At 43.3% G+C, this 25,718-nt stretch overlaps 1 protein-coding gene across 4 annotated transcripts in view; it reads right to left on the reverse strand.

Annotated features, from left to right (window-relative positions):
• The window catches only part of TNNI3K (TNNI3 interacting kinase), a 248,625-nt gene that overhangs the window by 123,104 nt on the left and 99,803 nt on the right, over positions 1 to 25,718 (reverse strand). For 3 of the 4 annotated variants that reach the window (XM_016428860.2, XM_016428862.2, XM_016428858.2), the window contains 6 exons: positions 10,055 to 10,141; positions 9,197 to 9,253; positions 8,066 to 8,158; positions 7,923 to 7,980; positions 7,638 to 7,832; positions 6,246 to 6,401 (listed from right to left, as the gene is read on the reverse strand). In XM_016428860.2, coding sequence (XP_016284346.2) covers positions 6,246 to 6,401; positions 7,638 to 7,832; positions 7,923 to 7,980; positions 8,066 to 8,158; positions 9,197 to 9,253; positions 10,055 to 10,141 — 646 coding nt within the window. 4 annotated transcript variants of the gene reach the window in all.

Below are 25,718 nucleotides of genomic sequence, written 5' to 3' on the forward strand. Positions count from 1 at the left end.
TGAAGGGCTTGTGCGGAAGACGGCGAGCGTCACGCAATGTTCCTATTCCATAAGAGATGTTGAACATGATGGATGCGGAGGAATCCAGGGCGTCTCGTATGAAGCGAGACAGAATGACGGGAGTGGAGCCACGACTTACGGAGGGAACCTCTTGGAAAGGCTTTTAGAATTCTCGTCCCTGAAACGAATGAGCAGGACCTCAGGAGAGACGATCGATTCTCTTTCCCATCCCCAGGCACAGAGGCTTAGCCTTGAGTTGCTGAAGGAGACGCAAGGTTTCCTATCAGACCCATATGCTGATTGGTCAGAAGGGAGGACTCTTCCTTGGAGGGAGGAGGTGAGCTGGTCTTGGTAAGGACTTTTAAAAGAGAAACTAAAGAGCTTCGAAACACCAAAAACGTGCATAAACCCAAAGGAAGTTGGACTACCAACTACCAAAAGCCGAAACAAGTCTTGGGACACTTGGGAAGTCACAACTTCCAAAGGAAGTTCACAATGAGCTAAAACAGCAATTTTGCTTTTGCAATTTTACATTTAGTCGACTTAAAATAACAAAATGGTTTGCTGTGTCATCTTTTTTCCCCTTTATATACTGAAATTGGTGTTTGTTGATGATAGCTGAGCTAATAATAACTCAACCAAATGAAACAAAAGATTGACTAGAATAGATCTTTGGCAAAAGCTTCTGGGGAAAGAAGCGAGTCGATGGCCATGGAAAGAGTAGTAGACGAGGAACAAAATCCGTGGGCTGCGGTCTTGGTCCTGTGATAAGCGCCAAGCCATTGGGGCCTTGGAGCCTCCCTCCATTTTGGCATTTGTGGAGACAAAAGGTCTGGAATCTTACATGTGTTTGATGAGGAAAACACGTTTCACTCTTTCCGTTATCTCTCTTTATTGATAAGAACACATATATGTTGTCCTACCCATGTAGCTCCTAAACAGGGATCTCTCTTGTAAAAAATAGAAAGCACAAGAAAAGCATGAATGTAAAGAACATGGAAACATGGAAGACAGTTCTATGAGGTATACAGAACCCAGGGGGCCCCCACAATCAGTACAGTATTAAGAGCAGATGGAACCAGACCTCCCAAATGGGATGTTACATAGACAAAATGACTGATTGTGGGCTCAAAGCAGAGAAGAAGAACTGGCCTCCAGAGGAGACAACGGTGCTTTGAATTACGTATATGAAAGGAATGGGCGGATGTGCTGGGCATCCCATCGGAGGTGACGTGAGCCCTTCGTGCTCTTGGACTTTCTGGTGACTTTCAAAGCCTTCGTGGACATAATTAGTGCTGAGCAATGACCCCCCAGCCCTATGCACCAATGTTTTGGTGGGATGACTTGGCATTCTTTGGGCTCACCAATGGGGTTGGGGGTCTCCTGAACCAAAAGTGTTTCAAGTGTAAAAACTGAACAGATTGTTAAACAATGAAACAACTTTTCATGAAAGAGATTCAGGGAATACGAATGTGTGACCCAAATCAAGCCCCCCGTGGGAGCCTGGGCCACACCAGTGTCCCGTCTCTCTGGGTCTGCCATCATCGATCCGTGCAACACGGACCTTGTATGGGAGCAGATCCCTAACACGTCCCGAGGACGGGGGTTTGAAAGCTGAGCCCCACGCATTATTCCTCTGTGCGTTGTTCCCTTCTAAAGCCATCCCCCATCGAGTTAACATCACGCCTGCTGAAACAGGATGATTGCAGCCAGGAACAGCCTTGTCTTTTGAACGATTGTCCTTCGTCCCGGGAAGTTGGCTTTCCTAAATTCTGTCATTTTTTTGTCTTTCATTCGTCACCAGAAGAGCTAAACACGCGAAGAGAAGTAGGAAAACTATCCGAAGGCGTCTGTACTTGGAGAGGCTGCTGGCCATTCATAGCCAAGAACCTGTAGGCTTGAAGTCAAGGCCTGATGGCCCCAGTAAGTCCAGGAGACGCTCAAGACGCCGTGAGCCAGCTCCGCTCCTCCTCTCCGTACAAGAAAGAAGCTAAGGAGGTAAGAAGAACTTATGAAAAGCTAGAGATGATAGACTCTGGAGAAAACAGAATAAGAATAGAATAGAATACCTTTTCCCCCCCTCAGAAATACATGCACCTTCACAAAAATCGACTATATAATAGGGTAAAAAACCCCACATACAAATGTAGAAAAGGAGAAACATTAGATCCATACTTTTCAGACCACAATGCAATAACAATGACATTCAACAAAGAGCATCAGAAAGACTAAAATTAATACACAATCTTATTCTAAAGCATGAATAGGTCAAAGAACAAGTCATAGAAACAATCAACAATTACATTAATTTGCAGACAACATACAAAGTTTAATGGAATGCAAGCAAAATGGTTCTTAGGGGAAAGCTCATATCTCTAAATGATTACATCAACAAATTAGAGAAAGCGCAGAGCCAAAAGTTGGGAATGCAATTAAGAAAAACTAGAAAAAGAACAAATTAAAAATCCCCCATCAAACACCAAATTAGAAATCCTGAAAATCAAGGGAAATATTGATACAATTAAAAGTAAGAAAACCAGAAAAGAGCTAATAACTAAGACAGAGTTGGTTTTGTGAAAAATAAAATAAGATAGGCACACCACTGGTTAATTTGTTTTACAAAAGAGAAGAAAACAAAATTCCCAATATCAAAAATGAAAAAGGTAAAATCATAATGAATGAAGAAGAAATTAAAGCTAATTCCGATACTATAGAAAATACTTAGGAAAATGGAAGAGGGAATCCTTTCAAACTTGTTTTTTGCCACAAATATGATACTGATGCCTACACCAGGAAGAGCTAAAAAAGAGAAAGAAAACTATAGACCAATATCCCTAACGAAGATTGATGTACACATTTCAAATAAAATACTACCATAGAGATTACAACATAATATCACAAGAATCATACAATATGATCAGGTGAGTTTTATATGAGGAATGAAGCAATGGTTCAGAGTTAGGAAAACCATCATATCAATAACAAAACCAAGAGAAACCATGAGACTATTTCAATAGATGCAGAAAAAGCATTTGGCAAACTAGAACACCCATTCCTAATAAAAACATCAGAAAACACTTGAATAAATGGAATCTCCCTTAAAGTGAGGAGTGGCATCTATCTAAAAGCACCAGCAAGCATTATCTGTAATGGAGATAAACTAAAATTCTTCCCACTAAGATCAGGGGTGGGGCAAGGATGTCCATTATCACCACTCTTATTTAATATTATACTAGAAATGCTCATTATGGCAATAAGAACAGAAATAGAAATGGGAGGATTTGGAATGGGAAAGGAAGGAATAAAGTTATTATGCTGCAAATGATATGTCAGTATACCTAGAGAACGCTAGAGACCAACCAAAAAACTAATAGAAATAATATTAATTACTTTAGCAAAGTCACAGGATACAAAATAAACCCACATAAATTACCAGCATTTCTCTTTCCCACCAACAAAATCCAACAGCAAAAGATTGAAGAGGAAATTCCACTCAAAATAGCTCTAGAGAATATTAACTACCTGAGACATGCCTACCAAAACAAGCCTAGCAACTATATGAACACAATCATAAAATATTCTTCATTCAAATAAAATCAACTAAACAAATGTGATAACATTATCTCCCCATACAGTCAATGCTACCTAAATTAATTTGCCATTCAATGTCATAACAATCAGACCACATAAAAATTATTTCATGGAACTAGAAAAAAGAACAAAAATTCATCTGGATGAGCCAAGAACATTGATGGAATTGATTTTTTTAAATATGGAAGAAGGAGGTCCATACCACAAAGTATACCATAAAGCATTAAGCATCAATCAAATAATCCAGCACTAGCTAAGAAACAGGGTGGTGGATTAGCCAATCAACACATGGCAGGAATGTTCATGGCCACTTAGTGTTTGATAAATCCAAAATACAAGCTTTTGCGGAAAGAACTCAGTATTTGACAAAACCTGCCAGGAAAGCTGGAAGGCAGTATGGCGGAGACTGGGCATGGAGCAACATCTCACACCAGACACGAGAATAAAGCCAAAATGGATCCAATCTAGAAACAGAGGGTGACACCACGAACAAACTAGGAGGGGAGCATGGAAAAGTTTACCCAGCAGACTTACTGTCAGACCCACCAAGTGAGGGAACAATATGAAAAATGAAGTAGGTAATCTTGATTCTATTAAGTTAAAAAGATTTTGTACAAAAAAATCCAAGGGTAGAAGGGAAGTAACTTTGGAACACAATCTTCTAGCAAGGATTGCTAACAAAAGACTCGTTTCTTAAATGGATGGAGAACGAAGTCAAATGTATGAGGACATAAAACGTTCCCCAATCAAAACATGGTCAAAGGACATAAACAGGAAGTGCTCAGAAGAAATCAAAATAAACTGTAGTCATATGGGAAAAGGCTCCAAAAGACTATGAAAAGGGGAATGAAACAGTCAATTCTGGGATGCTCCCTTCTACCTACCATGGCTATAAAGGACAATGACAAATGTTGGCGGGGATGTGGGAAAACCGAGGCACTAATACACCGTCCTTAGAACTGTAAGCTCTTAGAATCCTTCTGGAGAGTCATACGGTACCAGGTGCAAAGGGTCACCAAACTAGGCACACCCTTTGATCCAGGAACACCAGCACTGGGTTTGTATCTCAAGGAGATCAAGCTAAGGGAAAAGGTCGATCTGTACCAAAATCACTGTGGGGCTCTTTTTTTTTTTTAAACCCTTACCTTCCGTCTTAGAGTCAATACTGTGTATTGGCTCCAAGGCAGAGGAGTGGCAAGGGCTAGGCAATGGGGGTCAAGTGACTTGCCCAGGGTCACACAGCTGGGAAGTGGCTGAGGCCAGATTTGAACCTAGGACCTCCCGTCTCTAGGTCTGGCTCTCAATCCACTGAGCTACCCAGCTGCCCCCATGTGGGGGCTCTTTTTGCAATGGCAAAGCACTGGAAAGCCAGCGGTTGTCCATTACTTGGGGCATTACTTGTGGCACGGGGCTGTCATGGAATACTTTCGTACCATAAGGAACAAGGAACAGGATGAGTTCATGAAACATGGAAAGACTTCTATGAACTAGTGCAAAGTGAAGTAAGTGAGCAGAACCAGCAGTTGAGGAAGTATTTTCCAATGCTCAACTGTGAAGGACCAAACCATTACCAGCAAAGCAAGTCTACAGTAACAGAGGGCTCCTGATGAAGATGCTCTCCATGGCCAGAGCAGGAACTATTAGTGTCTGAGCACAGATCAAAGCATGTTCTCTTCCACTGTAGTTCCTTCATGGGATTTCCATGCTATGTGTCATATGTGTGGCTTCTATCGTGGCATGAGCAACCCCGCCTTGGGGAGGGAGAAACCTTGAATTCTAAACTGCCAAAAACCAATTGCCAAAAATGTTTCCTTCATAGAACTGAAAAAAACCAAAGATAAACGCCAAAGATTCCAGAGGGAATGACTCCTCTGAGGCTTCCTAAGACCAACGATCCCCCATAGGGCAGGGGTTCTTCACTGGGGCGCCAACTGGTTTTCTCTTACAGGTTGGGACTCCTATTTCAACGTAATGGCTGGTGTCCTGCGAAACCCAATGTAGTTTATGCATTTAGAAACAGGATTCTGAGCAAGGGTTGCCCCTATGGGATTGACCAGGGGCCTCGCTAGGATACAAAAGGAAGTCAAGAACCCGTGACCAGGAGGCCTCCAGCCAGCCCAGAGAAGGGGCGTCTCTCCATTCCTGCACAAAGGGATTCGCTGCCTCCCCGCGCTCCGCTCGGGTTCCTGGGGCTTCTGACCAGCAGGGTGTCAGAGAATGCTTGACGCCGCCCTCTCAGGGGTAAAAAGGCTCCTAAGGCAGCTCTCTGTTTAGTCTGCAGCACTCCCCTTTCTCTACCACTTCTGCAAATCCAGGCAGTCTGCAGGACGGCTGACTAAACCCCGACATGTAGCATTTGCCCATTTCCCAGGTGAAAATAGAGGCTGAAAATGTACCCAATCAGTCTAGCACGCTCGACTAGGCTTTGTCCTCCCGCCAGTGGTCCTCCTGGTACCCAATAGACAACTCAATAGACACGTATCGAATTAACTGGAGATAAGCTTGCCTCGCTGCTTCCCTCCGTCTGTTCCCAACCCTCCCCGCGCCCACGTCCCTATCAAGGTAAACTGACGTAAACCAATGGGGGACGAGCATGGTCGGGAAGGGTCTGGCGCCCCCCGGAACTGTTTTTCCTCTCAAGCTTGTCGCTGTACCTGTTCAAGTCCCGGTGGATGATGGGCTGCGTCAGGTTGTGAAGATATTCCATGCCTTTGGCGACGTCTACCGCGATGATTAATTTCGACTGTAAGTCCAGAATCCTAGAAAGCAGCCGCGGCATGGAGGAGGTCAAAATGGGAGAAGCCAACTGCCTGTATTTCAGAGGACAGACCAATGCACGGTGGCTTCCGGCAGGACGTGGGAGCTCCCACAGAGGGACACACGCTCCCGGGACGCCGGGATGACATGTCTGTGTTTCCCTCTTTCAGGCTGGAAATCCCAGATCAGTGCCCGGGATGTGTGAACGCTCCCTAAATGAAAGCGAACACTCCCACTTCCCCACTTCTCCAGAGCTGCCCAAGGCCATACCAGGGGTAAGTGAGGAGCCAACCTGAGGCTTACAAAGGGCGCATTTATGCCTCTGCCTCAGGGCTGCTTCTCAGAGGAAAGCAAAGCTTGGTGGGTCAACGATGCTCTTAAATGACGTCATGGATCATCCTGGATGGACCTCATCTGAGTCTCTGCTCCAGAAGACTCCAGACCACATGATAATGTAATTACACATAATCAATCATAATATAATTAATATATAATATATTATGTATACTGTGATAGTGATATATAATATATTACATATAATAATACATAGTAACAAATTACACATAACGGTACTAGCTGGAAGGATCTCCAATCTAAGCTACGGGTTTCAGCACTAATAACTGGTCCAACCAGGTCACCCCCCATGGCCCACTGACAACAGGGCTGCTTTTCTCTGAGGTAGCATTAGTAGGAAGACAGCAGGCAGGCCCAAGGGGCAGCTTCCAGGAAGGGAGACTCTTTTTCCAGTGGGAGCAGCACAGATTTCAAGAGTATTCAGAATTGGATTTAAGCAAGGACATTCATTAAAAAGCCGCTTTCCCCAGCCATGGTGATGTGTCCTCGCTCTTCCAGGCGGGGTCACATAGATCTACTTTATTGGCCTGTCAAACAGAGCTAATTATTATAGGCTTTAATTAACAGCTTCCTGATCCAAGGCAGCTCTGAGGGGTACAGGAGGCACACAATTATTTTTGTCCATGAAAAGAAGCCGCCATTAATGAGGGGTCCATCCAGGAGACAGGCATGCTTGACAGAGCTGGGCTGTCAAAGAGAAGGCAAATACCATCTCCTGGTCCCTGGGAAGACGGGACCCCAATAACATTTTCTTACTCAGGCGAGGCCAGTGATTGCGTTAGCTCGGGGAGTCCCCAGTGCCCCCGTGCCTTGGAATCTGGGGGAGCTGCCTGGCAGTTGGAGGGATGCAGCAGCTCCCCATGATTAGCCATCAGGAGGGTGTGTGGGGGTGGGGGAGGCGTGCCCCGAGGTCTCGGCCCAGGGGCCCCACATACCTCTTCTGTTCGTGGAGGAGAGCGAAGAGAGACCCGCCGGAGATATACTGAGTGACGATGGCGAATTGACTGGGATCATTCAAGCAGGCGCCAACAAACTGGATCACGCAGGGGTGGTTGAGGCGGCACAGAATGGACACCTCTCTGCAGAACATATCCACGTCCGACTTGGAGCAGTAGGTGTGAGCCCGATAGCTGGAGGACACGACACGGCGATGGGAACAATCAAAGCCACTGGGACAAACCCGGCGGATTCTTATCTATTAAAGACCATTGGCTCCTTACCGTTTGATAGCCACCATCTTGTTCCTGCATCTCCCTTTGTACACTTTCCCGAAAGATCCTAAAAGATGGAACGTTCCTCAGTAAACGTGTGTCTGGAGGTCGTGGACCCTCTAAAACAGACTCGTGCTCCCCTCCCAGGTTACCTGAGCCGATAATTTCATGGAATTTAATTTCTGAGAGCTGGAGATGGAAATGGGAAGGCAGCCCTGCCCGCAGGAGGAGGACATCTGCCTTTTCTGCAAGAGGGAAACATTACTGTGTTTGGAGAGGATACGAGAAAACACCCCCCAATCCACGGGTCACTTTCCCAGAACCTCCCCGTCCCCAGCCACAACTGATTTTGCAGTCATGAACTGGTTGACTTGAAGTCCCTTTCCTCTTTGTCTGGGTACCGGCAGGGAACCCCAATAATGGGAGCGGATTTGCATCCCCACTGTGTGTCTATGTGGGGGTATCAGATGGACGCTCCCCCATGATGATATTCTTCCCAGGCCAACTGAACCATGCGTAAAAATCTTCTTCTGGGAGAACAGTTCCCTGTACTTTGCTGCTTGGGCTAAAGCTTATCTTTCTCCCTGATGGGAGCCCCACCTGCTTTGCCTAGATTCCCTGGCAACCCTGGAGGGCAGCTGAAGGGGCATCCAAAGTCCCCTCTTATCTTGTCAACCACACGATGGGCTGAATAAATCTGAGTAGCCATGGCCATTCCCTAACATGGGAGGCCTCCCAGGAAGCCTCAAGAGTGGGGCCATGGGAGTATGGGAAAACCTCAAGTCAGGAGAGAGGAATTTGCAGGCTGCTTTGTTCTCTGATTTGTTTATCCTTTAATGCGTGCCCAATTCGCCGCTTTTCACTTGGCGCGCCTTGGATTTCTGCGGCTCTCACCCCAGATCATTATTTCTACTATTCCAAAAGAATCTGCTTTATAGCCTACTTAACCCCCAACTCCGAGGGAGGATTTTTCTCATCGCCTTGACAATAAGAGATTAAGAAGAAATAAAGAGACCCCCAAGAACCAAAGGGGCCGTCGGGCTGTCTTCTGAGAGGGGAGCGAAAGCCTGTGAGCAGAGCCTGTGTGAAAGGAGAGCTGCCAGACCTGCACGTGGATCCGGTCACGCTAGTATTGCCCAGGGGCCTTGAGGCCCTGTTTTACACTGTTCTTGTACTCCTCTTAAACTGTCAAATGTCTTAGAAAATGATCAAGCGTGGAATATGATTTGGGTATGTGGGAAAAATAAGGAATCTGAGTTTGTCCATGAACACATTCGAAGTACCTTTAGTCATGCTTTTAATCTTTCCCAAGGGAGATGGAACAGAAACATAGGAGCCATCTGAAACGAAATTAGGCAAGCAGTTGAAAACCTTAGAAGAGAACACGACTTCCTCAATGCGCAGCACACAGACACAGACACAGACACAGACACAGACACAGACACAGACACACTCTCTTTGCCTAAAGAGTGAACGCAAGAATTTAGCTAGAGAAGCAAAATGGGATTCTTCCCTTATGGCCTTTTCTTCCCTTTGATACTGAGTCTGAACTTCATGCAATTAGTGAGAAAATAAGAGAAAAGGGGAAAAAATGGGGGGAATTTCTCCAGCCCAGAGACCTTATCTTGGTTTGGTTTTGTCAGGAACCCTGCTGAAATTTGGGCAAACCAAGGGCCCAATTCCTTCTCCAAACAAAGAAAATGAAATACATAAAGTGAGGAAGGAGATCCATCGTATCGAAGTAAAAGAATATATGCTTTTGGCCTCCCAAGTTTCCGAGTCTCCTGGAATCTCTCCACAAATCTGTCTCTGGAGGACTCAGTGGGCTTATTCACTTCTTCTGCATGCAGACTAGGGGAAGTTCTACTGGGATGTATTAATTGAATGTAGAAATGATTCACCCTTTATCTGGGCCTCATAAAGATACTAATCTTCATGGAACTGGGATTTACTGAATTAACTCCCCACCCCATCAACAATGACAAAAGCCAGGGTGCCAAGCATCCTTGTGGTGCCTCCATCCGTAGGACTTTCTGGGTGTTAAACAAGCCCAGCCCCTTTGCTGTCATTCTTCCCCTCCCATTCCCCCAAGCAGCAATGACCTTCATGTTCCACAAAGAATCCTCAGAAATTCACTGTACCTCCTCCTGGCTGAGAATACTCGTTGCAGGGCAATTCATCCTGAGGTCTCTTATAATGCTTCAGAAGCGTGACAATGGCATCATGCCCTGTATGGAAAGACCAGAAAGAACCTAAAGAACTATTCATTGAGAAGAGATTTCCCTTCTCTTCTTCTTCCTAATTAAAAACCCGCCTCAGCTAGTTATTCAAAAGGAGATTTCAGCCTCAGTCTGGAGGCTGGACCTTGCCAGGGGAAATATAAGATGGGCAAAAGACCAGGAAATGAAAGGAAGAGACCCTCATCCATCACCAAAGATACCAGCCCTGTGGGAGGCCAGAGGCCATTAATCCAGAAGTTGTACTGACTTGCTCATGTATTCACTCATCAAAGACTGTCATTAGAGAGAGTGCAAATTAACAACACAAATAAGATTTGCAGGGGAGAATATTCCAGAACACATTTTTACAAAAGTGATTCAGAGTCAGCCAATGAAAAGGAAAAGGGGGGAAAAGGTGGGGCAGATGAGCAGAAAAAAACAAACACATTTTGTGATTGGGAACTTGAAGAACAATGGGAAAATTTGAGATTTTGAATTAAGGACAGCAAGGGTTAAATTAGGAGTTTTGACAAAATAAGAGAGCAGCTTTTAATAATTTAAGTTTTAATGACAATATAGTAGAGTTCTAAATTAATATTATCCCTTTAAGACAGAGAAAGGAAAACAGCATCTTTTATCAATTAGCAATTTAGTTTAATTAAAATAGAGATAGTAAAATGAATATAGTGAAGGAAAGAAATATAGGAAAGAGGTAGAGAAAGAAAATTTCCTAATGTCTCTACTAGTTATCCTATAACTACTTATAATTACTACCTAAAACTGCCTATATCTATCTATAACTGCCTATAATTACCACTAATAACAACCACTCTACAAAATTCTAACCCAATCCAGCCCAAACAAAACTAACCCAATCAGTGTTTAATCCAAACCCGATTAGGTCTGCCAACAAAGGCCAGCCACCTTCCAAAAAGTTCAAGAAAGAAAAAACCTAACAGCCCAAACTAAAAACCAAAAATCCCCAAGCCAAAAAAACCCCTATAAAGACTAAAACCAAAAATCCCTCTCAGCAAGCTCAGGCCGGCCTTTATATTCCAGCAATTAAACACCAATCACCAACCCAACACACTCCCAGCAGACAACTTCCCTGCAACTGCCAGCCCTAACTGTCAGCAACTGACAGCCCCTCATCCCCCATCCCCCACCCAACTGATGCTGGCCCCTATGTTCCCTTTATCCTTTATATGTATACGTCACTTCCTATCACTCTGGTTCTTCCTTCCAGTCTCTATGGTTTCTTCTTCCTGTCTCTATGGTTTCTACTTCCTATCACTATGAGCTGGTTAATCCCTCCACATCTATATGGTAAGAGGACCTCCAGGTCCTTTGTTAAATTGAAGAAATTAAAGAATTCCTTTTTATAGGAACAAACCCATGGTACCTTACCCTCTGGCTCTCCATCAAAAAAAGCAACTTTATCAGCATCTTCTATATCCAGTCACCTGCTGGTAAATGTTTAACAACCAGCTCTCTGAAAAAAAAATGTGCTTATACCATACTTTTGAGTTTAGTCTCTATTAGGAACATTTTCCAATAATTTTCTCAAGGCTAGACAATCAACTAAATAATAAAATAAATCTTGATTTATATCTTTTGCTGGTTTTTGAGGTAAATGCTAACACAAAAAATTTAAAACTGGCTCTTGTAAATGGTATGAACTTTCTTCAGAATACCCCCTTGTATCTTTTCACTGTTCCCTTTGGGAGGGGGGGGTTAAACATCTCTAGTTCATCCTAGTTTATTCAATAATACTGATGTGGCATGATCTCTAGAAATATCATCATCCACATTGTGAATAATAAAAAAGTACTGTAATATAGTTCTTTTTCTCTCTTATAGTATGGCAACTTCCTGTAGTCTTGGCTGCAAATGGGTAAGTGAAATATTACTGCATTCTGTCCTATAGACTTGTGGGATAGAAATTACTTTAAATTGGACCCTAATACAAGGGCTTGTTAGAAATTTATTGGACCCTAATACAAGGGCCTATTATGAATTTATTTTTGGTTACTCAACATTTTATATACATAGATTTTGATATTTTGATTGTAATTTTGATTTTTTCTTTCTCCCAAAAGTTTAACTTTCTTCCATTTTTTTTCTCTTTATGTTTTGTTTTTGTTTTTCTCTTCCTTTGATAATTGACTCATACAACCCTATAACTCAACATTGCATCCTGAACTGAACTGGGCATTTCTCAACACCCACTTCGGGGATGAGGATTATATTTTAATAAAAATCCAAGATTTAAAATTTTGTTTGAGAAAGATCTTCAAGGAAAGAAGCTTGCTAACTCCTAAATGCAGAGAATGAACTGTTGCAGAAAGATGCCAGAAAACCTACCCTACATCAAGAAGATCCAGAATGAACTTTGGGTGTGGTTGATTGAACTGAAGTTTGATTGAACATTTATTTGAATGTATACTCCTATGCCAAAAGGGGACTGCCCCCTAATTGGTTTTTGTTAATGTGCCCAACAAACATTGGTTTTGCTGTCTTTTGTAAAAATGGACTTGAATCCAGGACTTCAATCCCCAGAAGTCCTTGCTCCACTTCCCCAGAATGCTTCGTAATCTCACTGAATTCTCACCTGGGACGAGAGCAAAATATTGTTTAAAGGTTCTCCACCGTAGGTGGGGTCTCCCTTTTTTTTCTTTCCTGTTTCCGCTTGCAAGCAGACATGGCTCTTTTCATAATGTAGGTGAGGTTGTGTCTAGGCCTCTCTGGGCCTAGACACATGCTTTCTTATTCTGTATTTTCTTTAATTCTTAACCTTTAATAAAACTCTAAAAAAATATAATACTCCTTGCAGAGAGAAACTAATTTCTATCTGCCTCAGTTTCCTAAATTTTAATCATTACACTTTCTTCTATTTCTCTCTTCTATCTAATTATTGTAGTTTCTTCTTAGAAGGGGAACTTTTGTATGCAACTGCAGTTAGAAGAATTTAGAGGTGCAGGAGGATTATGCTTAGTGATCAATTGGGGAGACTAGTCCCCCAGTCATCATCTGGGGGGATTGTGAACTTTAGATTACTCTACCCCACTTAGTCTAACAAAATCAGGAATGTCTTGTGAACTTTAGATTACTCCACCCTACTTAGTCTAACAAAATCACGAATGTCTACACCCCTACTTAAGGATTAAGTATCTAGGAGCATGGCCTATGACAGACATGTGCTAACAAATGACAAATCAGAAACAACTGACAGACCCCTGGGCTGTCCTAAGTCAAGCTTAAGCTACCATTGGGACATGCGAGACACAGGAAGTGATGTAAAGAACTGCCTATTTATTTTGTGCGACTTCCTCTCTCCAGCCACTTTTCGCAGAGAGGTGGCTCTGGCTCTTTTGGAAGAGAGGTGGCTGGTGGCAGTGTGCTGGGCGTCTTGGCATCCTCGCATGGCTGCAGCTATTGTCTGGGTTTGGTGGTGAGCATCCTTGATACAATACTGAGAGAAGCTTAGTAACCTAGTTCAGGTGAGGCGTCTTCCCTGAGCTTTCTTGGAGTTTAGGCTGATTCCTTTTTTTCCTTTACCTTTCCTAAAAACACCATCCTCCTGGGAGGCCCCTCATTTCGGAGGAGGCCTTGTGGCTGGAAGGTCTCTGAACTCCCCTTGGCTCAGGCGAGGCTGGAGAAATCCTATACCCTTTCCCCTCTCTCTTCTTCATAATTCCTCCCCTCTATATGAGTTAAACTACCATAAAATTCCAAAACTGACGAACATTTTTATTGGAATTTGAACTAATCAAATTTAGAAAAACCCCTAAATTTACCCCTTACAACATTGAGTATCTTTTCCATTATTCTCCTTATATATCACGCATTGTGGGATTTGGGGTCTCTTCTTCTTGTGAGAATTTATACTTTAGATACTGCTTTAATTCCTATATCTTAAGGAGAAGTACTGTGTATTTCTGTGTCTGGGACCTGCATCAGCAAGACTATTCTATCTGCTGTTTTTAAATTTTCTTTGTCCTTTGGAATGCCAAGGAATGTCTGCCTTTTAAAAAAAAAAAAACAGAATTTGGTTAATACTTGAAGGCAACAAGGGTTCTCTTCCTGTGTATGGGTTTCCCATGATGCAAGTGGTGGGAGGGGTGGCTAGGTGGAGGGACCACCTCTTAATTCGCCATCACCTATTAAAGATGTCTTGGGATGGTCAAGGGAGGGGCTGAGTAATGAGCCTCTAAGAATCTCTTCATAAGACTGCCGGAGGCAGCTCAGGTGGCCCCTGGTCATGAGAGGCAGCCATGGGGACCTCCAGCACTTTCTTGGTTAGGATGCTGCCTGAACCAAGGCACTGGATGAAGTCAATCAACTTGTTTTCTTACCCCCAAAGCAGTCCTTTGAGATGTACCGGCTTATGGCAATCATGAAGGGACCAGTGAATCCTCCTTTTGTTTATCAGAAAAATGCTGCCTCCAATCCTGGGCCCCCTGTGGGGGGCCCCTTTCCTTCCTCCAGAGGAGAACTTCCGTGGCTAAGAATTATGTCGCGTGTGCGTGTGTGTGTGCGTTTGTACATGTGTATATAAACGAGATTTCGAGCAGAAGGGAGCTGGGGGGAGAAAGTGGATGGCGCTTTTTATCTTCTGCCTTTATTAGAGCCACCTCTTTACTTGGCTAAAATGAAAGACTTCAACTGGAATTTTTAAAAGCCGTGCTTTGGCTTTCGGCAAGCAAAGTCCTATTTTTTGAGGCCTCACTTTGTGTTATAACATCTAATAAGAAATCTGTAGTCACTTCAGCTGAGAATGTCTCCCAGCTTGCTTTATTCTTGAAATAGATCACAGTTTAAGCTCGCTGCGTTGAATATTTTGTTAATTTGGCACGCGTCATCACTGGAAATGACAAGGCACTTTATCCTCTTGTATTGTCTTTGTAGGCTTGCAAAGTGTTTTTGTTTGTTTGCTTGTTTCTTTGTAAGATGTAGAAAAATCGTAGTTTTGTATTTTTGTTTGTTCTGTAATCGGCAAATTCTGTTTCTCTTTCATAGAGCAAATGTGGGTGCAATTGGGAGATATTGTAGTGGCTGTTTCAGGTAAATGAAAGGGATTTGGAATCAGCCACACTCCAAGCCTCCTAAAACTCCTCTTTGGTCTGACTGTACCCAGCTTGGGAAGCAGAGTAACAGAGGAAGTAGGGCTGAGTAGTGACTAGAGGGCTGGGTGGAGAACATGGTCTGGGCGTCCCCTTTAGAATTCAAGATTCCAACTTGGCCTTTTCATTTGCCATGTGATCTCCTCTGCCCCAAAGCAAGTTATCCATCCCTTTTGGAGGGGTTGGCGAGAGCATCTTTCCTCAAGTCGGCTCTGAGGTCCTTTCCTCCCCCCTCCTTCAGGAGGGCCACACTGTCAGTTTGCAGCTGGGGGGTGGGGGGAAGTGTGTTTTCTGATTGAGTATCATGAATCATTTTATTAAATCAGAACTCATCATCAATAATAATAATGATGCACTTATTGTTCTCATCATGATTTCTTTAAGGAAATCTTTGATAGAATTTTACTTCTTGATATTAAATAATTTTATACCGGGTTTTACACATGATAAAGCAATTCTGTATAAAATCACCTGAAAATATGGTAGCAATTTTGTTGCATATTTTAAATTCTTAAATCATTTCTGAGAAGATACAATTCGGTAAACTATCATGAATATATAATGGAAAATTTATTTCTCTTCAATTTGGACATTGTTAAATTACAAACTAAACTCCTTTAGTGGTTTTATGGTGACACTTTAATCTTAGTTGGAGAGGATTCTTGTGGTGATACAGAGCAGCTGTTGTTTACTCCACCTTCATGAACTAAACTCTTAAAAATCATATATATTTGGGGAAATGGTGGTGATCTTTAATTTTAATGTATTGTTTTGAATTTGAATTCTAATTCTGATTCTAAATTCTAATTTTGAAGCATTAAGTTTTATTGGCTATTTATGGAAATGATAAATTAATTTGTTAAAGTTATTCTGTGAATTTGATTTTTTTTTAAAGTAGAAAACTGACAAGTCATTTCCCAACTGACAAACAGTCAAGGGATATGAATAGACAGATTTCAGTTGAAGAAATAAAAACTAATAATAAGCACATAAAAATATTCTAAATTTCTTATAATCAGAGAAATGCAAATCAAAACAACTCTTTGGTATCACCTAGCAGACTGGCCAATATGACAGTAAAGGAAAATAATAAATGTTGGAAGGGGTATGTGGCAAAATTGGGACACTAACACACTGCTGGTGGAGTTGTGAATTGATGCGACCATTCTGGAAGACAATTTGGAATTATGTGCAAAGGGCTTTAAAAGAATAGCTGCCCTTTGACCCAGCCATATTATTTCTGGTTTTGTACCCCAAAGAGATCATAAAGAAAAAGACTTGTACAAAAATATTTATAGCCACGCTCTTTGTGGTGGCAAAAAATTGGAAAATGAGGGGCTGCCCTTCAATTGAGGAATGGCTAAACACATTGTGGTATCTGTTGGGGATGGAATACTATTGTGCTCAAAGGAATAATGAACTGGAGGAATTCCATGTGAACTGGAAAGACCTTCATGAACTGATGCAGAGTGAGAGGAGCAGAACCAGGAGAACAATATACACAGAGACTGATACATTGTGGCACAATTGAATGTAACTGACTTTGCTACTAGCAGCAATGCAGTGACCCAGGACAATCCTGAGGGACTCAGGAGAAAGAATGTATCCACATCCCAAAAAAGAACTGTGGGAGCAGAAATGCATTAGAAAAGTATATGATCAACCATGTAGTACAATAGGGATGTGATTAGGGTTTTGATGTTAAAGGATCACTCTACTGCAAATATGAATAACATGGAAATAGGTTTTGAACAATGATCCATGGATAACTCAGTGGAATCGCTTGTCAGTGCCGGGAGGGGAGAGGGAAGAGGGATGGGAAAAATAATAAATCATGTAACCATGGAAAATATTCTAAAAGAAAAAAAGAATTATTGTCACCTGACCGAGCAGAAGTGTCTGGGATATTGAACATGTTAAAATTTTTCTCTTATATTCTAATATATGAGAGAGGCTGTTAGGTTAAATCTGAAAGAGGAAGAGGAAATTCCTCTCAGATCTTTGCTTATTAGGCCTGCTCATCAGATCTTATTAGGTCCTCTGCCAGTGTTTATTTGTCATACTTAAAAGAACTGATTTTATAAGTGAATTTTATTTTAGATCATTTGGAAAAGCATGTGATTGTGTTTGCTAATAGCCCAAATATAGTGAAGCTGCATTTAAAAATTTATTTTGCACTCTGAAAGTCTGGATTGTAATCATTTTTATGCCAGATCAGTAGTATAACCTAATTGAGATGGAGGCATGAAGAAAATAGCAATAAAACAAGTTTGGGCTGTAAATGATGACTTGGAGGAAAAGCTCAGGGATGCTTAACATGCACCTATTCTAAGTGTAAGAGTCTGATCCTTCATTAATTGCTGTCACTCTTTCCTTAAAGGGCACTGCCAGGGAAGTTGAGGAAACAACCTCGAAAAGTTGGTGGGGTTTTCTTGACTCAATTTCTCCCCCTGTGAAAGACGGGTGTTTAAATCCTGAATCTGGCTTTGGCACTCTAAAAATGGAAGTGAGACTTTGTATGGAACTTTGCTGTGCCAGTTACCTGAAACCAAATGGAGCATTTTGTGCTGGAAGAACCTGGGTTGATGCCACGTGCATTTTGTTCCTCCATTTCCACTCACATCAAATTCCTCTTAATCAGGGCATTGTCTAAATAAAATACGTCAACACTACATTAAATCCTTATCTAATAGACAGAAGCAAAACTGTGTAAGCGATTAGTATGTACCAGCAAAGATGTTTGGCCGGAAATTATGATTCCAACCAGAAGTATTTGGACTTGTGATCTGTCGTTAATTATTGAAAACCCTTCCAATATCTCAGAGTGATCGAACTGGGCAAGGGTGCAGGAACACCTAAACCAGGACACAATCCCACTGTTTCCTCAGGCTCCACTAGCAGCTTTTGGGGCTGGGGCTCAGAAGACTTGGGGGGGCAATTACTTATCTTAGAGGAAAGTGGCTTCTGCTCTGGCTTTTGTAATCTCTAAGTAACTCCTTAACTGATTCGTCATGATGCTAACCCCGCGTACGGGCCGTCTTCTGTAACACAAGCAGACTGCACAAAGGTATGGAGAAGAGCCGAGAGCATCACTCTGTGGCCATGTAGTGTCTAGCTTATTGGAGCACATTTAGAAGCTGGCTGTGGTTGGCGATGGATAGATAACACAGTGTCACACGATTTGCTTAGCTCTTTATGGAGCGCACCCTAAGTCTGCTGTCCTACTAGAAGGGCGAGATCTCTTTTGGAGAATCCGTACATGCTGCCATCTAGCTGAGGATAGAAGCTGCATGTTTGCAATTATGTTTTCTTGGAGGTCTTGCAGATTCTTTGCAGATTCTCATCCTCCGGAGGGAGGGCTGAGACTTAAAACTGGACGAGATTCAAATAAAAAAGGGCAAAGAATGGAAATGAGAAAATACTTGAAACGAAAGCTTTTGAAGAAAATATAAACGATCAGATGACTTTGTGTGTCCATTTTTTCCTAATTGTTTTAAGGTACTCGGCATGTTCTAACGGCAACTTGGGAAAATGGGTTTATATCAACTTCGTTCCTTTCAGTTTGTTATTGGCAGTTTTTAAAAACAGGAATTTGGTTCAAAGAGTTAAAAAATAGCAAAAAGCACGAGACGTAAGTTCTTTAGAGTCAGGAGGCCGAATTAGCTATCCTCTGTGTTAATAAAGTCAGAATCCCAAGTTTCAGTTAGCTCTTGCCATCTGGCCTAACTATCGGCAATACAAGCATTTATTAACTGTGTTAAATTGTATTAAGATTTATTTTTCAGGCAATTTTAGGGAAAGAGGTTACCAGAGACCAGAGGAGCACTTTGGAGGACCAGCATGACTCCAGAGAACCTAAGGAGGTGCCAGCAATGGCAGAAGATACCAGAAATCAAATTGCTGCATCATGGGACTGTGAGCCTTTGGACATCAGAGACTGGACAGTGGGGATGGGTCATCTATCCCTTTCCTGTCTCTCTCATGCACTGATGAATTTTGCTTGTAATATCCTTGTGCCAGAAGGGAAATGACCCCTACTAGCTCCCTGCCAATGTATCTTCCAACCACTTTTAACATCATGTTGAGAAACCCAGGCCTCATAACTAGGGCCTCCATGTAAGGTATAGTCATCATATTTGGTGTGCTTCAGTGGGGAAACTGAGACCCAGTTTCCCCAAAAAGCAGAGTGGGGAAACTGAGACCCAGTTTCCCCAAAAAGCAGAGTGGGGATTGTGGGAATTTCTTGTTCCTATACTGTATGAATTCCCGAATGTGCATGCCTGTGTCTGAGATCTGGGTCACAGATACCATCCAGTCTGCTGCTTTTTGCCTTTTCTTTGTCCTTTGGAATCCCAAGGAATGTCTGCCTTTCTCACCGAATTCGGTTAATAATTGAAAGGAACAAGGGATCTCTTCCTGTGGGTTTCCTATGATGAAGCATGGGGAGGGATGGAGGCCCATCTACCTCTTAATTAGCTATCGCCAATGAGAGACGTCTTGGGATGGTCAAGGGAGGGTCTGAGTAATGGAGTGAGCCTGTAAAAATCTCCTTATAAGGCTGCCTGAGGCAGCCCAGGTGGTCCCTGGTCATGAGAGACCGCCATGGAGACCTCCATCACTTTCTCGCTAATGATGCTGGCTGAACCAACGAAGCTGATACAACCACCCAACTGGTATCCTTCTTCCAAAAGCAGATTCTTGCATAGCTTTTAATGGTAACAACCTCGTGGGTTCTTGTTGCTTTGCTTCATTTGCTTTTTAGGTTGTCCCTCTTTTCTAGTGAGAATCAAGTCCAGAATATTAGTTTCTATCTTCACTTCCCCCATCTTTTGAAGGATGAAATTAGCCTGAAGTCAAGCCCCGAATCGATTTGCTGTTCTCTATAAATATAAAGAAAGAGAATTTCTCCAGATAAAGGGATCATCGGAGTCTGCTCTCACTGCTGCATCTCGGCCCCATACGAGCCGAGGGCTGTTTCCTGAACTCTTCATCTTCCCCTCTTTGGGGCCACGTCTCCTTAAGGGCTCTGACTTGGAAATGCTGGAAGGACTGAGGTCTTCGGAGCAGTGGAGTCAGAAGCAAGTGTGAGTCCCGCCTGGTGGCAAACTCTTAACGTGCTACATGGATGCTCGCAATTATTGTGATGATGCTTAGATTTTAGATTCAGATAGAGATATGCAGATATAGAATATGTATAGATGTGCAATGTGCTATTAAACGTAGTGTATGTGTGTACATGTGTAAATGCACAGAGGTATTCTTCTTCAATATATTCAATGCCAAAGCAGCTCTGATTGGTGCCAACTCCCGGCACCCCCTTTGGGAAGCTCAACACCAGGAGGCTTGTCATCATAAAGGCTGTCTGTCCTCAGACTTCCTGGCTCTCTATGGCTGTGTCTGCCCTTCCTGGAGGGCTGGAGGGCCAAGCAAACTCTCCCCAAAGTCTCACGTTATGGGGACTCGGAATGTCCAGCCATCTCTGTCTTTGTCACCAGCGGCTCAGCGAGGCTCTCTACTCCTTTATCAGTGTCAGGAGCCAGGAAGTCCTGGGTTCCCTCCCCTCTCCTTTCAACTTCCTCTTGAGCATTATCTTCACTCCATGAGGCAGAGACTGTCTTTTGGAGCCCTCAGGAGACCTAGAGGAAGAGGCCGCAAAGGAGAGAGGATTCCAAGGCCGGGAGTCCTGGGCAATGCGACCGGCTCCATGCATTTCTCCACGTACGTCTGACTGCTTTGGTCACCTCCAATCTCACTCCCTTAAATGTCTGGCAGACACCAGGATCGGGCTATGTAACGGACATCTGAAAACCAGCACGTCTGAAATGGGATCCATCGTCTTCCTCGCTAAATCCTGCCCTTCAGGTCTCGTCTCTCACTGCAGCCCAGCTGCCACTTTTACCTCCTCACGCCCCACTATATTCTCAAGGACTGTCTGGGACAGTTCTCCACTCCGTCCCCTCATCTCCCTTGACTCTGCCCCCATCCTGGAGCAGGTCCTCATCAGCTCACGTCTGGAGGACAACAAGAGCTGCTGGAAGCAGGGAGCTGTCCTGGCCGAATCTCTCAGCATCCCAGTCCATTCCCCACTCAGCCACTAAAGTGACTTGGACAGACCCGGAAAGCCTGGGTCTAACCTCTCACCCAGGGCCCTCCTAACTGATAGACTCAATGGGCCGTATTGTCTATATGATCAAATACGAAATGCCCCGGGGGTGTTCAGAGCCCTTCATACTCCATCCCTTCCCACCTTGCCATTCTCTATTTGCCCTATTCCCAGGTCCATATTCGTTAGTCCCCTGATACTACCTCCTGACTGGTCCACACTGCAGGTGCTTAATGTTTATGGACTGACTGTCTTTCACTCCAGCCCTCTCATCTTTCATGGGAACTTTGGCTCTACCAAGGGACAATGTGCCCCCCCCCCATCAGAAGAACTGTTGTATTGACTCCTCTTGCTTTATCTTCCCTATAAATCCCTTTTCTACAGGCTAATACATTTCTATTGACTGACTGACAATGGGGAGCACCATGGATGAGGTCCATTGAGTGATAGTACTAGCCACCTAGCTGCCTCTGCATTACCTCATTGCAAAGAAATTTCCCCAGGGAAACAGAGGCTGAGAAGGGCCATGGGGACACTCACATAGTATGCTTTGGAGGCAGAGTTCCTTTCCAGTCCTCCTGACACTAAAGCTGGCCCTCAGGGCACTTTGCCTCTTACAGGTTTGCTGATGGCTAATTGGGATGATTTTTCCAGAGTCAGACATCCCCCTCATGCTATTATTCTGCTCCCTACCCAGGTGAAAGCCACCTGGGGAGGAGTAAGAAAAAATCATTGAGAGTCCCAGTACTTGTAGTCCCTCCATCCTGCCCCCCCCTCCCATATCAGCTCCTCCTACCTGTCTTGGCCTCTTTCCCTCCCATATAGCCAGGCTGCCAGCTTCATGGGCCTCCTATGTGGGTCCCTCATGCTGCCTCCAGATGGGCTCAAGTAAGCCAGTGATCACACTCTGGATCACACCCCTCATCTCAACAGCTCTCTTGGCTCTCCTTGCTTGGAGCAGCTGTAATTTCCTGCCAACACAGTGGCCCCATTGGCTGCCATTTTTCTTCAGGATGCTTTTTATCAAGAATCTAATGAGTGCATGCATCCTGGCTGTGGAGAAGCTTGAGGCTGTCAGGGAAATGCCAGCAAGCTCCCCCAGACATGGAGGGCTGGCTTACCAGATTTCCCACCTCCTGCCGCGTATTTGCTAAGGCTGATGCAGCAGCCTGAAACATGCATTCTCCTTCCTTGCCAAGACTGCTATTTCTACTGGGATAAGCCTTTCAAGTGCCTTTGGGGAGGGTCTTGGAACATCTAAGGCCAGTGACCCTCTATTCTGCTCTAAGGGGGTCACAGAGGAAGTTCCTTGTTGGATACCAAAAAGTGGGGAAGAGAAGCTAAGATGATGCTCATGGAAGCCTTGAGAGAGCCCAGGATATAGTAATAGAACCCTTGCCCTGAGGCCATTCAAATTCTGATAAAGAAGTACAATATTTGCCTCTGTCAAAGCAGTTAGTTTGCATCCAAGTATCTTAGACAAGTGTAGGACAGATGGAGAAGGTTTAGTGCATTCTGACCAATGATGTCCACTTACCCGCATATTATATTACTTTTAAATATCTCAGTGCTTTGGAAAATGCTAATATGTTCCTAAAGGCAGAGTTGGGGAATGGATTGTTGTACTTAAACTCTGAAAGACTTGGGTCAAAATGCCAATTAATCTGTCAACAAGCACATTTTTAATGAAAGTTATTAAATATTAAATGAACACTTCTTCTTTCCTCCTATGCCCCCCTCTCACTGGGAAAAATAGAAAAGAAAAAAATCCTTATAAAAATAGGCAAAGTCTAGCCAAATAAATCTCGATATTGAGTCTGTTGCAAAATGCCCATCTCCTACAGCAGATTGAATCTATCACTGCTCTCTTAGGAGGGAGGTATCATTCTTGAGGAGCAGTTCTCTGGAATCACTGGGCAGTCATGATGTTGATAAGGAGGATGCACATTTATTAAGGGCCTACTGTGTGGCAGTCATTGCCCTAGGCCCAGGGGACACAAACTCTGGTAAAGTAGACCTTGTCTTCAAGAAACTGCTAGTTCCATCTTTGATTGTTATCTGACTTCTGGTGAGTCATGTAGCCTTTAATTCTTTTTCAGTTAAGAAGCATTTATTTTCTCTCCCTCTTACTCTCTATTCTCACTGAATAAGAACAGGGAAAACCCCTGTAACAAATGTATATTTTAAAAATCCCTGTATTGGCCATGTTAAAGAATGTGTGCCCCATTCTTCATATTGAACACATCGCCTTTCTGCCATTTAATCTGACAACTTCTTCTCAATCTGAAATCATGGACCGATTATAATGTTTACTTGGCAGCAGGACTTTCAGTATCAGAACCGTGCACACAGGAAATCCCAGGTCCTTTCTACACTGACAGAGTTCCCTGTTGACTCCTAACCAGTAGAACCCAAGTTTGTTAAAACGAGGACACATTTCGATTTGTCTTTGCTTCCCAAGCAGCTGTTATAATGCCTGCCACTGTAGTAGATGCTTGGCACATGCTACTGAATTGGATTGATTGTACTTCAATCCTTTTGTTCCTTCTTCTCATCCATTACTACCCGCTTCCCATCCCATCTTCTCCCTCTTGGCTTAGCTGCACCTTTCGGTAGATGTCTACACTCAACCATGGAGAGCTCCTTCATGCATTCTCTCTGTGTCCCTCCTGTCACCGCTTTCTAGTCTTCACATACTGCAGCTCCTTGGATGATTACTTCTTCAATATGTCAAGGATGTGCAAATTTGTCAGAATGAAGACACCTACTTTAGGAAAAGGTCTTCAAGAGGTGATTTAGCTAAAACAATTCCTCATCCTATAGAATAAACCTCTCCCTCCCGTTTAATAAGGCTCGAATCACAGGCATATAATCATGAAAGCAATGGATATGCTCTTTATAATCTGAAATCACCTGTCAGAGTCAATTCTCTAGTGTCATGACCATTAAATAGAAGAAGTCCACACCCCTCCTGGACACTGAAGTGGGATGCCACTGGATGACTTAACAGTTAACTGAGGGAAGTTCTCATAAGGATATGAACCAATTCTAACCCTAAACTAGCATGGGGATGGGGGAGATCATTAGCATTTTCTGCCATCTCTCCCTTTGGCTCATGTGGGAAAGTATATATTTCCTTCGGCTTTTCCAGTAGCCTTGATCACTATCACACATGTAACATGCCATTTCTTAGGCTGGAATAGCCCTCTCTGAGGACATTTTTCTTGGGTCTTTGAGTAAGAAAGTCATAGAAAAGCACATTCAGATCCCATACTTCTGTCCCCATTTGCTCTTCCATTTACTCTGTACTCTAGAAGAAATATAGTCCTTTAATCAGCAAACATTAGGTGTTTACTGTATACTAAGGGCAGAGTACCCTTGAAAAATAAAAATCCACAAAGGGAAAGGATTAACAACAAACTAAGCAGAGTGTTCTTTTGACTCTTTATGGGCCAGTGTGAAGAAGTCCACTCTTAAAAAAGAGTCTAACCTCATTCGCCAACCAGAAACCCTAGGCATGGAAAGTTAATGAACTTACTTTTTGACCTCTTGAGAAGTCAATGGAACTACCCATACATTCTAGAGAGAGGAAGATATGAACAATTAAAAGTTCCCACCAAAGACTCTAGTTATTGTGGTGGAGGCTCCCTTTATTATCTTTCCAATCCCCTTACATGAAGGAATCAAGTAATTAGGTCTCTCCTTGGGCAACATAGGCACCAGGGTCCTTACTGAAGTGGCATGAAATTTGGGCGAGGTCTCTCCTGACCTCCTTAGACTCTTTAGGACAGGGGTGCCCAACCTGGGGTATGTGAACTTTGTATATTTGGATAATGATTTCAGCATAACTTGTTGCCTTGTGTGCATTTAAAAACACTATTCTGAGAAGAGAGTCACAGGCTTCAACAAATGGCCCAAAAGTCCCGAGACACAGACAGTTAAGAACATCTGGCCTTCTTTAGAACAAGCAGAACAGAACCTGGCCCACAGCATTCCAGACAACTCTAGCAGAATTGCACATGCTGAAATCCAGCCAGGCCTCAGGCAGAGACAGACTGGGCATAGAGCAGATGGCCATGGCCTCTCCAGGCTCTGCTCTTCCAAATCCTCCAAAAGGAGAGAGCTCAGAAAGACACATTCCTTGTCCAAGCCTCATTTCTGTGTTGTTTTGGGGCTCTATCATCGTGGCATTATAGGATCACAGGCTAAGAGATAGAAGGTACCTTAGAGGACATCACTGAGGCTAGGACCTTTATTTTACATATAAGGAAATTGAGGCTCAGAGAGATTCAGTGATGCCATAGGGCCATGAATTTAGAGCTAGAAAGTCCTTAAGGGGTCATGGAGTCCAAACCATTCT

Source organism: Monodelphis domestica, chromosome 2, assembly GCF_027887165.1.
Source record: "Monodelphis domestica isolate mMonDom1 chromosome 2, mMonDom1.pri, whole genome shotgun sequence".
NCBI lineage: Eukaryota > Metazoa > Chordata > Mammalia > Didelphimorphia > Didelphidae > Monodelphis > Monodelphis domestica.